At 42.2% G+C, this 17,561-nt stretch overlaps 1 protein-coding gene across 8 annotated transcripts in view; it reads left to right on the top strand.

Annotated features, from left to right (window-relative positions):
• Positions 1-17,561, top strand: part of HECTD4 (HECT domain E3 ubiquitin protein ligase 4) — a 151,730-nt gene that overhangs the window by 78,170 nt on the left and 55,999 nt on the right. For 4 of the 8 annotated variants that reach the window (XM_054593993.1, XM_054593992.1, XM_054593997.1 and 1 more), the window contains exons 22-38: positions 133-279; positions 1,404-1,508; positions 2,638-2,801; positions 3,903-4,136; positions 5,155-5,347; positions 5,539-5,643; positions 6,096-6,184; positions 6,561-6,736; positions 8,414-8,549; positions 8,649-8,790; positions 8,892-9,058; positions 11,204-11,350; positions 12,037-12,221; positions 13,919-14,072; positions 14,982-15,262; positions 15,470-15,659; positions 16,855-16,936. In XM_054593993.1, coding sequence (XP_054449968.1) covers positions 133-279; positions 1,404-1,508; positions 2,638-2,801; positions 3,903-4,136; positions 5,155-5,347; positions 5,539-5,643; positions 6,096-6,184; positions 6,561-6,736; positions 8,414-8,549; positions 8,649-8,790; positions 8,892-9,058; positions 11,204-11,350; positions 12,037-12,221; positions 13,919-14,072; positions 14,982-15,262; positions 15,470-15,659; positions 16,855-16,936 — 2,697 coding nt within the window. Of the gene's footprint in view, positions 1-132; positions 280-1,403; positions 1,509-2,637; positions 2,802-3,902; positions 4,137-5,154; positions 5,348-5,538; positions 5,644-6,095; positions 6,185-6,560; positions 6,737-8,413; positions 8,550-8,648; positions 8,791-8,891; positions 9,059-11,203; positions 11,351-12,036; positions 12,222-13,918; positions 14,073-14,981; positions 15,660-16,854; positions 16,937-17,561 lie in introns of all 8 variants that reach the window. The other 4 variants (XM_054593995.1, XM_054593994.1, XM_054593991.1 and 1 more) reach the window with 2 other exon arrangements.

Raw genomic sequence — 17,561 nt, 5'->3', positions numbered from 1 at the left:
CTTTAAAAAAAAATCAGGACATTTTTATTTAGTTATATTATGACACCAGGGCCTGGCTATAAATGTGTTTTTAAACAAACGTGTTCTACAGCCTTTTTATTTGTAGATGCTGTTTTTGTTTTTCTTTTACAGTCTAACAGTGTATTTTCTGTTTTGAAGTTGGTGGTCTACGCGGGGCCTAACACAAACAGTAGGAAGGTCGCTGAGTACGGAGGCAATGCACTGGGGTACGGCAGCCGTAGTGTCTTAGGAACCGGTTGGCCGAAAGACTTGGTGAAGGTATGGTATCTGGTCACGTTTGCTCCCTAGAAAAGGAAAATGAACTTTATCCCTCATGGGCCCAAGCATATTAACTAGAATTCAAAACAGAGCTCGCCGGGGGGCTATTGGTACGGTGGGGCTGCATCGCCGGCCTGTCCGGCCCTGCTCCATTCACAGCAACCCTCCGTTCCCTTGCAGGGCATCAGACCCCTGCCACTCCGGAGCCCGTCGCACAGGTCGCTCCGTGGGCCGAGGCAGCCACGGCACTTCCTCCCCTGTCTGTTGAGAGGACCGCTCGTTCTCCCAGCTTGCTTCTTCTCTAGACTCCCTTACGATGGGTGTCCCAGAACCAGAGGGCCGCCGAAGTGAAAAAATGGGGGATCAATGTTCTCAGATGAATTTGGGCCTTTGGAGCAAAAATAATGACCCATTCTCAGACTGATATGATTCGAACCATACTTTGTAATTTGGGCCCTTGCACGACATATCTACCCAGAATTTAAATATGAACTGAATGCCCATTAAAACTTGAAAACCTCTCTAAAATCTATGCCCAGAGCCTTTATCTCACATACATTATGTACCCTCTCTAATTCAGCAATAGACCCCAAGTCTCTCCTAGTGGGGCTAGTCCAGATGCATCCAAAGCTGGCCCAGCCCAGCATTTTCCACTCGCCTCTATTTTTCTGCCTTTTCTTTCTCATTCATGGTGTGGATTCTACATTACAGAGCAAGCTTTTCCAGCACTGGCTATGTCTTCTTCCAGACACTGGCCATTTGCTTGCCTTGTTGGCACAAGCAGGTGGTGACATGGAGAGAGGGGGAGAAGGGCAGAAACAACAGAAATTTGAGGAACTCATTGAAATTATGTTTAAGATTTGGTTCATCTTTACTCTGATCCTGCTATTGGGCAATTGTGATCCATTTCACAGATGCCTCATCTCAAACGCTATCTGGTCAGGAGAGACACCTGAAAGGCTGGTGTCCAAATGAGAGGGGATGGAGTTTGAATTTAAAAAGCCAGCGAGAAAAGGAGTAAAATATTGCTGTGGTCCTTTTGAAAGTAAATCTCTGAAATTCATTGCTCTCTTGAAAACTGTGTGTCCTGTTTTAAAGTGCATTTTCCCCCCTTAAATTTTAAGGTGGAAGGAGATACAGTCACCTTCTCCTTTGAAATGAGAAGTGGCCGTGAGCACAACACTCCTGATAAAGCTATGTGGGGCTTTGCTTGCACAGTTCGCGCTCAGGTACTCGACTCTAACCACTGCTGTGGGCATAATGTACTTTCTCCTTTGTGCCTTTGTTACATACATCATATTTGCCTTGGAATTAGGGCAAAATATGAGCTATTGTTTCATCCATCTCTTCCATTTGACAGGAGGTAGACTACTGATAGTCAGTAGTAGTTTTATGGAATAAAATGAGCTGTGACCTTAAATCAGTTCAGCAGCACAGAGAGCCTGCTGCTAGGTGCTCTGTCTTCAAAGCCTGGAGGGGTGATCTGCCTCCAGAATCTTTCCATAGGGCAGAGAAAGCTCCAACACGAAGCACTTGGACTTTGGTTTTAAGAGTAATAGGGTCAGATTATTTTCATTCTATTCCCAAAGGTTCTTTTTGCTAGACTGGGTCTTTCTCTGGTTATTTATTTGTGTTATACCATGTGAATAGATTTAATCTAGTCTTTTTTAATAGCAGTGCCCAAAAGTTATTCCCACCCCACCCCCAGCCCCCAGAATCTATGCAAATAAATTCTTTTCCAATCTGGAAAAAAAAAAAAGAGAGAGAGAGATAGAATAGTAGGAGTTTACCAGCCTGGTTTGTAAAATGTAGTTTAGATTGGGAGATTGCTTAAAGTTTAACCAAGCTAAGACCCTCTGGAGTGGAATTCTTTGCTAGAATGTAAGCTCCACGAGAGCAGGCATCTTTGTTTTGTTCTCTGGTGTTATCTCAGGAACCTAGAACAATGACTGGTACACAGCAAGCACCCAATAAATATTTGTTGAGTGCATTCATTGTCATCATTGGCATCTTTGTTTAAGTAAGGATGGAGGCAACGACGAAATAGTGATTTATACCCAGGGAGGCACAGCCGAGAGGGAGCGACCCAAAGAATCATGCATGAGTTTTGTGCTGTTTCTAATATGGAGTCTTTTTGGCTCTTCTCTCTCCTGAATTGTGTTGAGACTTCACTCTGTGGTCATTCAGTGCCACCATCTATCTGCTCGTGGTGTTGGGTGCTGCCCCCACGTGCCATGTCAGTGATGCTCGACGCTGCTCTGTCAGCCCCGCGGTTGGGGCAGGGCAGTGGGGGGAGCACAGGTGCCCAGGCTCTGCCGTGCTCACTGACCAGCGCCATCTGCCCCGTCTGCCTTGTAGGAGTCTTCGGAGGATGTGTCAGGAGGCCTGCCCTTTCTGGTAGACCTGGCTTTAGGTCTGTCTGTGTTAGCTTGTTCCATGCTAAGAATCCTGTACAATGGACCAGAAATTACCAAAGAAGAAGAAGCCTGTCAGGAGCTGTTGCGGTCCAAACTTTTGCAAAGGTAACAAAAAGCTCAAGTGGGGCTACTTTTGCTCACAAAGGAAAAAGGACTTGATGTGGAAAACTACTTTTAGCGTGTTTCCCAGCTGATCATGCCTACTGCCTGACAGTCCCAAAGGTGCCATTGTGTCTAAGAAATAAAATGAAAATTACACCGAAGTGCCTTCTGGCCCTTACTTCACTAAATTTGAAATTATAGACTTGAACTGCATAAGCTTTTCTCCAACAAATATCATATAATTAAATTAAAAGATCCCCCAAACAATGGGTAGATGGGAGATAAAGCAAATAGGGCAAAATGTTTATTCAAGAAGCTAGGCAATGGGTATATGAGTGTTAACATGCAATTCTTTCAATTTTTATATATATTTAGAAATTTTCTCTTTTTCCTTAAAAACTTTTTTGTAGTTTTCCCATTACCATTTAACCCCTTATATCCCTCTCCCCACTGCAATCAACCACACTGTTGTCCATGTCCTTGAGTCCTTTTTCCTTTTGGCTCGATCCCTCCACCTGCTAACCTCCCTCCCCGCAACAGCTGGCATCCTGCTCGCTCTCTCTGAGTCTGTCTCTTGTCTGTCTGAGTCTTGTTAGTTAAGTAAAATTATATAGTATTTGCCTTTCTCTGACTGGCTTATTTCACTTTGCATGATGTTCTCCAGGTCCATCCATGCTGTTGCAGAGGGTAAAGTTTTGGGGTTTTTTTGTTTTTTGTTTTTATGGCTGAGTAGTATTCCATTGCGTAAATGCCGTATAGTTGTTTTATCCACACATCTACTGACGGACACTTGGGCTGCTTCTGAATCTTGTTGATTGTAAATAATGCTGCAATGAACATAAGGGTGCTTATGTTCTTTTGAATTAATGTTTTGGGTTTCTTTGGATATATTCCCAGAAGTGGGATTGCTGGGTCAAAATGTTGGGAAGCAGGCAGATTCCCAAAAATATGGTTTCATATAATATGCTAATTTCTCCTAAAGAAGGTTTGATGAACAAATACTTAACACATAATGTGATCCTTCATATGTTTGATTTATCTGCAAACTTTAAGTAGCTTTCCAGATAGAAGAGGAAGAGAAGAAACTCTTTTCTTTCTGTTCAGGTGCCAATGGCAGGTGGAGGCCAATGGTGTGATCTCCCCGGCCTTGACTCCCAGCCCGTCTCCGCTGCCTCTGACCATCGAGGAAGACAGGGAATTCACCTACCCCTCTGACATCCTTGTGCCTCCAGTGGGAAGCTACTTTGACCTGCCCCGGATCAGGCTGCCTCCAGGAATCATGATAAAGCTCAGGGAAATTTCTGGGCGTGCTAGACCTCAATTTAGACCAAGTATAAAGTATGTTGCTATATAGCATTTCCTTTTTCCCAGTGGGGAAAAAAATGTTTAAACAGTTGAAGGTGGTATCTTTCTTATAGTCTAGCAAATGAACCTTTAATTTTATGCTTACTTAATGACTGTTAACCAAGTGCCCTGGGGAGTGTCCCCAGATGTATTCTAGGTCAGTAGGTCTCAAGGTGTGGGCCTCCAGGTAGCAGTGGCAGTCAGCATCACCTGGGAACTCATTAGTTCTTGGGCCCCGATTCCCACCTACTGAATCAGAACCTCTGAGGATGGGGCCTAGTGATCTATGTTTTCACAATTTTTCCACATGATTCTGTTGCATGTTACAGTTGGACAGGCTCTAGGTTTTTCTCAGGTAGTTTGACCTTCTACTGGTAGTCATCAACTTTTCATTTCCATAGACTCTGGAGGCATTTCTTTGTTTTTAATGCTAAGAGAGATGGTGAGGGAGGGGTCTTTATTCTAGAACATGAAGTTTTACTATTACAGATGTCTTTGAGATGTTCTTGCTTAAAGTGAAATCTATTTTATAGGCTCTGCTCTGCCTTCTGAGGCAAAATTAGCCATTTCAGAGAAAATTTAAAGTATAGATTAAATTTAAAATGGAAAAAATACAGAAGCATCGTAGCTTTCAATCCAACATCCATACACATGAAATACCACAAGCTGCATAAAATTAATTGGTATATAAATGATGTCAAAGGTCTTCCTTTAGCCCGAGAACTATTCCAGCTCTAATGTGACTATAGCTCAAAATGTATGCGTCATAGTGTCTTTTATTTTGATTTTCAGTTTTATTAGCCAGTGTTAGTTTTATCAGTTAAATATATTTAGTTAGTGTCAACTTGATAGGAAAGCTATCATACAATGTTCATGCCTCTTTATTGGAATAAAGGAGGTATGGTGAATATTTAATGTATTTAAATCAAAGCCTATGTCCTTGAATCTATAAAAAAGTATTGACAAGTTGAGTGCATGGCATATACCTGACTACTTTCCATTGTAACCACAGAGAAGTAATTCAGCCAGATGTGATGGAGGAAATGGTGGTATCATGTGTCATTAAGCACTTGAACTTGGTTGATGCACTGCAGTCCCTAATAAATTTCCAGTATCAAGAAGAACACGCTGAGGAATATGATTTATTGTGTAAAATTATGGGCGAGACCTTTAAGAAGCTCAGTGCCATGGAGAGACAGCTGCAGGTAGGTGAAAGCTGAAACACCAACATCTCTCTTATAAATGTTAGAAATAATTTCTCTCCCAGAAATTTAATGACGTTTACAAAGTGATCTGAATTTTTAAAAATTATTATGACTAAAACTTCTGAATTGTAGATTGCACTTATTTTTATCTTGTATCAATTTTCACATTGTTTTCTATTTTAACGTATCAGAGTGTTGCAGAATTGGAACAGAAGTGGCAAAGTGAGGTGGATGATGCCATACAGGGGAAACTGGAGAACAGCGTGCCCTTCTTCTACGACTACCACTTCAACGAGGTGAGCGGGTCGTGCGACGCGTCGCAGTGCAGCCGCCTAGCTGCATGTAGAGATGAAACGAGGTCGCTTCTTAGAATGTTGCGTCCCCCAAATGTTAAGTAAAATTTATTGGATCAATATGTCAATAATACAAATAATAAATTACTTATTGTTTTTAACTGATTAATAGTGTTATAAAAAAAGTTATCATTATCAAATTTTGCTTTCAAGCCTTAAAAAACAAATCAAAGGCAGAGTTACAAGCACTGAAGAAATCCTTAGTAAGTGGTCCATACCATTTTTAATCATTAAAATATCGAATAATAACTTACAAATGTGCTTCTGGCGTAGACATATGGACCAAAGATGGTGTTTTTTTTTCCCTTGAAATTCTCTATTATTTTTAACATGTGCAGTAAAACTCAGCTTTTGAAGATCCTGCATACCATCTTTTCTTGATTTTTCCTTCTTAGAACAAAATGAAAGAACTAGAACTTTTGTGTTCAATGAAGGAAGTCTCCTTTGATGGAAATGATCTTGAAAACATGGTCCTATCTCTGAGGTTAGTGATGTTAATAACTATGTAAAGCTAATTTATTCCCTTGGTGCTCAAAACAAAATGTGAAGATCTAGTCTCAACAGATATTTTAAAAAATATTGTGCTAAATACTTTAGACTTGGAAGTCATTTGGTAATTTGGAGATTTTTGTTGTAACCTTCAAAAGTTAGCACCATGGCATTTGAAACTGGGCAAAAAGAATTAAAACCGACCACAGTTTATAGCTCTGCTCCCCTCAGATGAGGAGAGGGGGAGGTGAACAATATTTAATTTTTGCTTAGTTTTCCCTCTGTCTTCTCATACCCTTTGTAATTAATTAAACAACTTTGATTTTGGTAAACTAGAGAACGACTAAATGCACCTGAGCCTTTCTTTATAGGGAGAAGTTCCTACAAGAAGTGAATTCTCTTATTCAGAAACCCTCGCACCCACTGGCTAAAACGAAGGCGTTAGTGAAGAGCTTAATGAACCGAGCCGAGCTCCTGCTGCATGTCACCATCGCGGCCCAGTCCGGCCTCACCAGGAGCATCTCGGGGACCCCTGCGGAAACACCGGGTACCGCTCACGCTGGCCTGCGCCGGCTCCCTGCGCTAGTCTGCTCACAAAATGGACATACGCTTCTTTAAAACATCACTCCTGTGTGCTCCCAGAAACGAAGAAAAATTCAACATTTTTTATTTTGCATTTTACTTTTTCCAGCCAAGAAGTGCTTTTCCTTGAATTCATGTGGTGTTTTTGTGAGTCAGCTGAGCACCAGCAGTGCCTCCTCGCCTGCCTCATCCCATTTTTCTTGGGAGCATCTAAGGAGCCAGTGACATGTATTTTTATAATTCTGTGCCCCCTATTTTTAACTGATGGCTTGCCATTCTCATAGTAACATGTGTAACTAGATAATCAATATTGTCAATCTTGTAATGGACCATGTTTTCCTCTTGAAGCTGAGTTTGCATTTCATCTTTAGTTATTAGGTGGAGATTTCTAGCATGAATTTCCACTATTAATTTTTCTCCTGATCACATTTTAATTCTTAGCCTGAAATGTGTTTCTCAGGGAAATCAGTAAACCAGATCCACAACACTGGGCATAGCCCATAATAACAAGTGTTAACTCTTCTCCTGAGAAAACAAGTTGAGTAAACATGTTCTTAAAGGAGAGACCTCATGTTACCCAGCCCATTGCTTGGTGGACACTATCAAGCAAGCAAACTCGTTTGCACCCTAGCTAATCACCCAGGGCTCCTCTCACTTGGGAGAACTCTAGGCTGCCTCCCATGTTTCTGACCCCAGCCATAGGCCACTACTCCCTGAGAACATCAGGGGAGCTGTGCCAAGTGTGCAGTGTGACCGCAGGCCAGGGTGTTCTGCTGTGCCACGTCCCCGGCCACATTAGCCTTTGGTTAATTAAGTGTCCCCTATAGAGACTTAACTGCTCATTGAGGCTGGTGATGCTTTCCAAGAGGCTCTTGGTATCAGAGACAATGGACCAATCGTTTCCTGAGACATCATCTTCAACAATCACGTTTTTTTAGTTTGGCTGTCTAACCATTCTTAAGACAGATTCAAAATGACCTCTTCTCCATTCTCTTAACACCTTTTTTCCTGAGCAGATCTTTACATGTAGTTTTGTCTTCCATTAAAGTGTTGGGGTTTTTTTGTTTTGTTTTTTAATAAAACAGTTGTTTCCCTGGATAGGGTTAAGGAGTATATCTTATAGGAAGAGTCTGGTCAGATTCTAGCTCAGGTGTGGTAGTTACTCATACCAACTATGATGAAAGCAGAGGTGTCGCCAAGTGACAGTAAGTCAGCTAAATAAATCTCAGACTAAAGGGGAAGCAAAGGACATCTCTGAAAAATAAAATGGATCTGGATTTATTTGAATTAAGAAAGTTCTGCTTCCAGAAATTACTTTCTCTGTCCTCTCTTGCTTTTTTAAATGCTTGTATTAAAGGGAACATTGGTAGTTTATGAAATTAAATAAATTTTTCAGCCTTTCTTCAGAAACCCAATTTGATGAAAATATTTTAGTTTTCCAAGCTAAGATCATTTTTAACCTAATATCTAGATTTTTAAAAACTTGGCCTAAAAATACTAGTTATGGTTTGGTGGCTGAACTCTCATAGAAAGCAAAGATATCTTAGACTGTCTGGTAGTGCCATGTTAGGTTTAGCTGTTGCTGTTCTCCTTACAAATGGGATGACAGACATGTCAACTTTTTTATTCCTTCCTGTTCCAGCTTGTAAATCAGCTTCTGAAACAAAGGTGATAGCTCATGCTGTGCGGCAGCCTGTTTTCCTTCGTAGCATGTCCGCTCCTTCTGACCTGGAAATGATTGGTAATGAAGATTTGGAATTTACTAGAGCAAATCAGAGGTAAATGGCTAATGGCCAAGGTTGGATTCTAACATGCAGCTGAATGCTCTTTATCAAAACATATTCCTAAGAGTCTCTTGTTTTTCGGATCCAATGCAGGCGGCGCCATGTGACCAGCCACCGAAGCAGCTCCTTTACACTCCTGCAGTCACTGGCCATCGAGGACAGCAGGGACAAGCCCACCTACAGCGTCCTGCTCGGGCAGCTGTTTGCTTTCATCGGCACCAACCCTGACCAAGCTGTAGGTCACATTTTGCTGACTACAGATAAATGGCACTGAAAAGCACAGGAGCCCTGGTATAGTTAGAAGAGTCAGGTGTATTTTCTTCTTGTGCATTTCAGGTGTCCAGCAGCAGCTTCCTTCTGGCTGCACAGACGAGGTGGCGGCGGGGAAACACTCGCAAGCAGGCCCTGGTGCACATGCGCGAACTGCTGACTGCAGCTGTGCGAGTTGGGGGCGTGACACATCTTGTGGGCCCAGTGACCATGGTCCTTCAGGGAGGACCCAGGTCAGTTGTTTCTGTTGGTTCATATTGCCCTGTCGGAATGGACAAAAGCCCTATCAGAGACTCTCCTTGGGGCCAAATCATAGACAGTGTATTTGCTTATGTTTTCCCCTAAAATATTATATTTTTATTTTTATAAAAGTAGTTCATGATTCTGTAAAAAATTCAGCATACATGACAGTAAATAAGTCTCTTTATTCATCTTTTCCTCCTAAATTCCATTGTTCATTAACAGCTTGTCGTATCAACTACACATACATAAATAGCTCTTTAATTCTTTCATACACGTGTGTATGTGTGTGATTTTTAGTTTCTTAATTCAGATTATATTACCCTTGATTTACTGTAATCTGAATTGTTTTGCACCATGTATCTCGGATATCTCTATCTTTTCATGTCGCTACATAGAGCTCTGCGTTACAGTTTCGAAGAGCTCCATGGACCTCCATTGTATGAATGCCTATATTTTATTTTATTTAACTCATCCCCAACTGACCGACTCATTGGTTCATTCTTTCTTCACTTTCTCCCCCTCCTCCCTCCCGTCTGTTCTTTCTTCTTTTTTTTCTGTTTTGTTTGTTTTTGCATTAACAATAGTGCTTTAGTCAACATCCTTATACCTGCATTTTTGTATACTTTTGTGCTTATTTACTGGATTGATTTCTAAAAACATAATTGTGGGTAGTTATGTTAAAGAAGGTCTTGTAACTTATTTGCGAGGAATTTTTCTATACTAGTTTCCTACTGGCCTTCAGAGCTCTTCCGGTAGAAATGAAAAGGGCGTTTCTCCCCCAGTCCTGGACCGGGACTGCGGGGGCTGCCTGCGCCCCAGCAGCTCCTGAGGAGTTCCGGCCAACAGGCAGAGGGCAGCGGCTGGAGGGAGTGTGCTGACCGAGGGCTGATGAGAATGGCTTGAGAAATTTCGGTCCGTCAGGAGAGGTCAGGTTATCCTTTGGAAGCAAACAAGTCCCAAATTTCAGTGGCTTAAACAAAATTTTAATTTTTGCTCACGGCCACTGCAGGTCCACGTTGGCTCATGATCAGCACAAAGAGCCCAGGAGGGAGTGGAGACTGCCATCTCAAAGCTGTCAGTGCCCTTGTCAGGACCCTGGCTCGTTGGCCAGGCTGGCCCCGCCAGCCACAGGGGCGCCCAGAAGGCTTAGTGAGCAACACTAACCACCGCCACCACGGACTTCCAGGATAATTTCTCCCTAACACTGGCGGCAGTGCTCCTTTTCCCCTCAGCTACTAATGTCATGTGTCAAACATTTGAACAAATGCAGAAGATCCTGAAGTATAAAATCACATGTTAAGCCAGTATCTTAAGATTATTAATATTTTATTAAGCCTATTAATATTTTAGTGTATTCTGTCTTTATTCTAACTACAGATATCTCATTTCCTATAATGTCCATAGTGGATGTATAGGACTGTATCATATTCCTGAACCTTTATTAAACCAACTCCCTATTTTCAAACCTTAGGTTTTATTTACTTTTGCTATTATAAACAATATTCTGTTGTGTATCTTTACAGATAAATCTAGGTAGTTCCAGTTCTCAACTCATAGTAATCACCATAGAATCTATCCCAAGTTGTGTTTTTATGTGGGAAAAGTCTTATTTCATATCAACTGGATTGTCATGCTCTGCTAATAGAATGGGAACTTGAAAGGACACTTAGCTAACCTGTTTGGGTCTTGGCTTTCTCTTTAGTACCATTGCACTTACAGTATTCAGTGTTGCATGGGATACTGTAGATGTGTATCAAATAAGTGGTTTCATTATTAAATAAATCTAGGGAATCTTGGGCACCATTCTCGTGCTCTTACAGATACTATGGACTTGAACTTTGTAGAGCTCTGAGAAGTTCTGCAGTAGGGACCGACCCCTGCTTCGCTTTACCTACCCTAGGCCTCCCCAGGCTGCTCTTGAGTCTGGGCATTGTCCTTGGGGTGCACTTAGAAATCCTGCCCAGCAGTGTTCTGTGATTCTGCAGTTTGGGAGACACCAGTGATCCCCAAGACCCTTTTAGTTCTGGATTCAGGGAGATGCTCCGGGGTTCTCTGTAGAGCTTCGCTGCTCTCATGTTCACTATCACTGTTCTTGATATGGCTCAGGAAGGCTGAGTTTTGGTTCTGTTTCATAGAATTGAAGAACTAACCTGTGGCGGGATGGTCGAGCAGGTCCAGGAAGCCTTCGGCGAGACCATGACCTCGGTGGTATCTCTCTGTGCTCGTTATCCTATTGCGTGTGCAAATAGCATCGGCCTCTTGTGTACCATACCTTACACCAGGTAAGCAAGGAAATGCTTTTTATTGTATGTGACTTATTCCACAATGTAATTGATTACATAAAAATATTTTTTAATATTTAAAAAATTGGGGGTTTTCTTGCTTTGATTATCCAGTGACATTATCACCCTGATTAAATGAGCTAGCCTGCATCCTGACGTCTAAAGTTACTGTGGAAATTCCATACTGTTGAGTTCCTATGTAATAAAAAGTGGCCATTAGAGATTATATTATACTGTCAGAATGAAGAGGTTTGAAGGAATGAAAAAGGCCCCTGTGAGATTACTTACATATTTGGCAAAAGTTTTTTGCATAGGCATATCCATTTCCTGTCTTAGTCATTTGGTTAATAGTTTGAAGACATCCAGCAGTCATGAAGTCATTCTTTGAATCCCCTTGTGATAAAATATGTGATTTTTTTATTATGGCAACCTTGAGTTGATGCCATCAATTTTTACTTTGCTGTTCTGTATGAATAAACCAGAACTTGAAGTTCTTTATTTATGAAGGAAAACCTCATTCTACAAAAATATTTCTGTGTTCCGTTATACATGGTAGTGCCCTAAGTCGTAGACAGAGGACTATACCGGCATGGTTTCTGTTCCTTTGATGACCTGCGTCTCCAGTGAGAGGTTCCTGAGGGCTGGTCGGTTATGTTCATTCTGTGCAACCCTTCCCGCCTGCCCAGGAGCGAGGAGAAGTGCCTGGTTCGCAGCGGCCTTGTTCAGCTCATGGACCGGCTGTGTAGCTTGAGCAGTCAGACCGAGTCCAGCTCCAGTGAGAAACAAACCAAGAAGCAGAAGGTGGCCACCATGGCCTGGGCAGCCTTCCAGGTGCTTGCCAACCGCTGTGTCGAGTGGGAAAAGGAAGAAGGTAAGAAGCAGGATTCGTTTCTAGAATGCATTCATTTCTTCTGTTGGTGTGTTTGTTTATTAAGTATTCGTGCTGGCTGGGGAAAAAGAGAGCCTGTGTTAAACAACATAATCAGTTGGGTTTCATCAGTTAATGATTTCAAGAGAGCCTCTTCATCAGCATGATTCTATGGAAATTTGTAGCTGCACTACGACATTAAACGATAGCCTAACCTAGAGGGCATGATGCTAAGTGAAATAAGCCAAACACAAAAAGACAAACACTGAATAACCTCACTTATATGTGGAATACAAAAAGCCAAATTCCCAGAAACAGAGTAGAATGGTGGTTACCAAGGGTTGGGAGAAGGGAAAACGGGGAGATGTTGGCCAAAGGGACCAACTTTCAGTTATAAGAGCTGGTGATCTAATGTAACACATGATAGTTAATACTTCATTGTATACTTGAAAGTTGCTAAGAAAGTAAATCTTAAGTGTTCTCACCATGCACACAAGAAAGATAACTCTGAAATGATGGATGTATTAATTTGATTGAGGGGATCATTCACAATACATATGTACATTGCACACCTTTTTAAAGATTCACTTTATGCAGTCTAAATTTGTTACAGTTTTTACTTGTTAAATCTTTGTAAAGCTGTGGTGGGGGTATGATAACCACCCTGATGAAGTACAGTAGCCCCAGGAAATTGGGAAGATATTTTTGCTTCTTTCTTTTCAACACTTCTAACAGTCTCCAAACAAATATTTTATGAAATAGTTTTCCAGTTGCACTTTCACGGTGCTATTTCCAAATTATATTTTAGTTACCAATCTGATTTAAAAAATAAGCTTGAAGGATAATTACTCCATAATATCTCAGCTCTGTATATAGGTTGTTTATTTATGCTTATTTATTCACCATACATTCTGTTGTCTTGAGAGCCAGGTGTAAGAGAAATAAGGCAGCGTTCCACCTCTTAAGAGATACAGTCCAACGAGGGAAGTAGACCAATGAATAAGTAATTACAGGGTAATCGATGTCATAATCAAGGTGTATACAAAGTGTTGTGGGACCATAGAGGTTCCTACAGACAGTTGTGTTTGGGATCAAGTAGAGCTTACCAAAGAAAGGGACATGTCAGTTATTCCTGAAGGGATAACGAAGACTTCTAGGCAGAATAAACAATGTGTGTAGGCACAGGGATCCCAGAGATCGTGGGAAGTTCAGGAAATGACAAATAATTTTTGTGGCTTTTATAAGAGATGCTTGGGGGCGTGGTTGGGGGGAGCTCTGGAACTACGGTGAAAATTAAAGATCCAAAAAGTTCTTTTATTTTTAAGAAGAGGTAGGGTATAGGTGACAAATTAATGATTTAATCACAGGAAAATGGTGATTCTTCCCTGTCAATAACAGTATGTTCTTTGGTTTTGTATAGATTACTTATGTTCTGTCTTAATGAAGAATAATCTTTCCTCAACATTGAATCATTTTTCAAGTTACTATTACCTTTTTTATGTGCAGATGTTATCTAATGAGATGCTGATTCATTGGATGGCTAATGAAATGCTGAGCAAGTTAAAGAAACACTGGAAGGATGGGCGGGGTGGGGGTGGGGCTTTAACACAAGGAGGCTGAGAGGGAGCACGTACCCCAGCTGCAGGCTTGCCATGGCTTCCTGGGGTTTCACCAGCCTCTTCCTTTCTTTGCCTCTGAAGGCGGCTCCACGGAGGCCGTGCATTCAGGTCTGGCCCGTCAGGTGTCCAGCCTTCTCACTAACCATCTTGCCCGAGCCACTGAGTGCTGCGGCAACCAGGCTGCTGGGAACGATGCTCTCCAGGATGTGCTGAGCCTCCTCAATGATCTCTCGAGGTAAGGCCGGCCCAGCCGGGGCCCCGGAGACTGCTGGCTTTCCTCCTGAGCGACTGGGGTTCCTTTGGGTGGTCTTTGTCTTTAGAACCATCTAAATGATGAGGCTGTCCTGACATGCTCCTTCCTCAAGAAAAATAGTAGAGAATAAAGTCATTAAAAAATAGTATTTAGTTTGTAAATGTGAGGATTATTTAGGCATATATTTACATCAAAAAATAACATATTATCATTTGCTTTAATACTTTGCTGGTAACATCTGCTAGACCTTCAAGTTTATGCATTTGCATTCAATAACCAAAAACCCTTACCCTCATTTAGCAAGATTAAAGAATAATCTGTCAGGACCTACAAGTCACTCACTTTCTCACGCTGTGTCTTTACAAGAAGATCTCTGTGGAGGCTTGCTATCACCATGTGTGAGCCGTGAGGCCCACGAAAGCTGTCCCCAGGGACCGCTGGTGCTTTGGCTTCAGCCAGACTCTGTGCTTTCTCCTTAGTGCAATGTGCCCGGCCCAGCTGGGGCAGACCCCAGACTGGTGAGACTTTTGGTCTCTGAGTACTCCTAAAGAAGGAAAAAAAGACTAAATCATAAGCCTCCTAGAGTGGATTTCTAAGTCTTGGTGCTCTGTGAATCATGCTGAACTACAGGATCTTATTTAAGTACACATCAGGGATCAGAAAATATTAAAAAGTCTTTTTTTAAGTGTTATTGGTCAATTGTGAGCTTTCGTCAGATAATTACAAAAAAAAACCCTTAATTATTCTTCATAAAAGCATATTGCCAAATCCATGTCTTCGTCATGAAATGAAGTCATCCATTGGTTTCACTGCATTTAGGGACCTCCTGCTTCTGAATTTCTATAGGCCAGCATTCCCAACGTTGTGTATCTTCTCTTCCTTCTTTCCCAGGAGTCACATAGGCAAAGCCATCCTGAGCCAGCCAGCTTGTGTGTCCAAACTCCTCTCCCTGCTGCTTGACCAACGCCCATCTCCAAAGCTGGTCCTTATCATCCTTCAGCTATGCCGTGCAGCGCTCCCACTAATGAGTGTAGAAGATTGTGGGAACGTGGAGCTCCCCCCCTGGAGCTACTCTGTTCCCTCCCTGAACAGTGAGCAGGAGGATCCCAGTGACCCAGCATCCAAGATCGCCTCGTTGCTCTTAGCGAAGCTGGCAGATTACGTGGTCCCAGGTGAGCAGCTTTTGAATGGGAAAATGGCGCTGAGGTGGCCACTTCTGTGGACGGTCAGACTGAGCTTTCATTTGTCCACAATGGCACCTGTGTGCTTCTGTGATCAGAGACAGAGAAGGGACAGAGCGGGAGAGAGGGAGGAAGGGAGATTCCACACCAGTGTTCTCCCTGCACAAATCGCGTTGCAATTTTTCTGTTTGCTTAAAGGATGTCAGACAGTTCTTTCTCCAACTGCTTCCGAACCGGACACCACATTGACCAAAACCAGTCCCAAGAATTCCTTAAAAGGGGATAAAGATCCTGGAGAAGAGAGTGAAGCAGTGGATGGCAAGCTCTCCATCTTTATCCACAAGCGGGAGGACCAGTCATCCCATGAAGTTCTCCAGCCATTACTAAGGTGACAATGATTGTAATAGCTACATGCCATCAAGCACCAACCATGTTATAGGCCCTGTGCTAAGCCCCTTACTTAGCAACTGTCTCAGCCCTCTGAGCAAATCTAAGACATAGTCACCGTTACTGTCATCCCTCTTGCCACCTGTGGAGAAACTGAGGCTGAGCTGAAATGCAGACACAGGCCTCTGTCCGCAACTTAACCGCAGCTCAGTACTGCCTCTCCAGGCTCAACAGGGAGCGAAAACCCTGCTGAGAAGGCGTTCTTTATGTTCGATGGAGTTTACAGTGTGACTTGGGCTTTGAGGAGGAATGATGCAATGTTATTGGCGTCCTTTAGCCATCGGTAAGTTTAAGGATACCATTGACTGTGGGGTGGAGAAATAAGAGACACTTTTCTAAAACTTTAATCCATTGAAGTGTGAATGATATGGTTGCTCAACAAGGAAGTAGAAATATATCATTATTGTCCAGTAATAACAAACCTCCAGGGCCCCGTTAGTGGGATCCAGGACAACAGGAAGGCCTGCCATGGAACACAAGGGACTGTAAAGCAGGTGTTTATGTCTCAGGTGGAAGAGTTCTCTCTTCAAATGAATGCTTGGATGATGGTGTCATCTTCATAATTGGGTCCCTTGTCTGCCATCATGGCAACCGAAAGCACTAATGGGCTGCCAGCATAAACTAAGCAGGGTCAGGGCAGCTCAGTGCTTAGGTGAAGAAGTCTCCCCAAGACATTCTTGGGCATTGCAGAACCTCAGAGTATAACTTTGGTGGCAGAGGAAGCTGAATTATTAGAAAGGAAGAGCTAATCATTTACACCAAGGCATCAACTCCATACTGTCATTAAAGTCCCCTCACTTTGGGATTTAGATCACTTCCTGAGCACCTCGTGTGTGCCCCGCCTTCCATGGATTATAGATTCAGACTCAAGTTTGTTCAGCTCCTTAGTTTGCACATCATTTTCACATAGGGCTTTTTTATTATCTCTAAACTCCAAAAACAGATGTTTTGATTCCTTAAAGTGCTATAACTAAGCAATAATAAATCATTTTCTTTTTGGAAAAATTGAATCTTACTCTGGATTTTAAAAACCTGTAACAGTGGCCTGACCTAATTACTGGGCTGCCTCATAGCCACGGCCCCCGCCTTTGACCGCGCCTGTGACACCATTGCCTCTCTCTGCCTTCCCTTTTCAGTAGCTCCGAAGGACGGCCCTTCCGACTTGGTACCGGGGCCAACATGGAGAAAGTGGTGAAGATGGATCGAGACATGACCAAGGTAACCCTAATACGGCGAAGCTCACTCTGACCCACGACTAAAGAACATTGGCCATGCTTCTAGTTTTCACGAGAAATTCTTTTTTAATTCAAGTTCCCACAAAGAGGCAGGATGACAAATTGCAGTCCGTAGCTTAACTGAGGACATTTTTAAGAGAAGTAGTCAATTTGCAATTAATGTTAAAATGTAAAAGAGAACTCTTGGTTTTGACCTAGAAATTTTTTCTTCGCTCTATTAAAAAAAGTTTTACAGCCTAAATACTTCAAAAATGATACTAGATGAAAGGTGGTTAAAAGAGTAATAATAAATAATAAGAAATAACGACAAATACCCCATCAAAATGTAAACACGTGCCCAGGCTCACAAATTATACAATATATAAATAGAGGAAAGGAATAAAAATAACAGTAACATGCCATTTTTGACCTTGGAGATGGGCAAAGAAAGACTGATAATGCCGACCCTCACCCAGGCGAGGGTAACACGGTACTCTCAGCGCCCAGAGACAGCCCTGCTCTGCACAGTTCACTTTGTGAAGAACAGCACAGAGTCTGTGTGTGCGGAAATAGGCGATTGGTTAAAGAAACTGTTACGTATCAATTATACCACAATTTTTAAATTATAA

Source organism: Pteronotus mesoamericanus, unplaced genomic scaffold (genome assembly GCF_021234165.1).
Source record: "Pteronotus mesoamericanus isolate MK-2021 breed Mesoamerican mustached bat unplaced genomic scaffold, CSHL_Meso_final scaffold_507, whole genome shotgun sequence".
NCBI classification, from domain to species: Eukaryota; Metazoa; Chordata; class Mammalia; order Chiroptera; family Mormoopidae; genus Pteronotus; species Pteronotus mesoamericanus.
The sequence above is the reverse complement of the archived record's forward strand: the minus strand, read 5'-3'. Positions and strand labels throughout refer to the sequence as shown.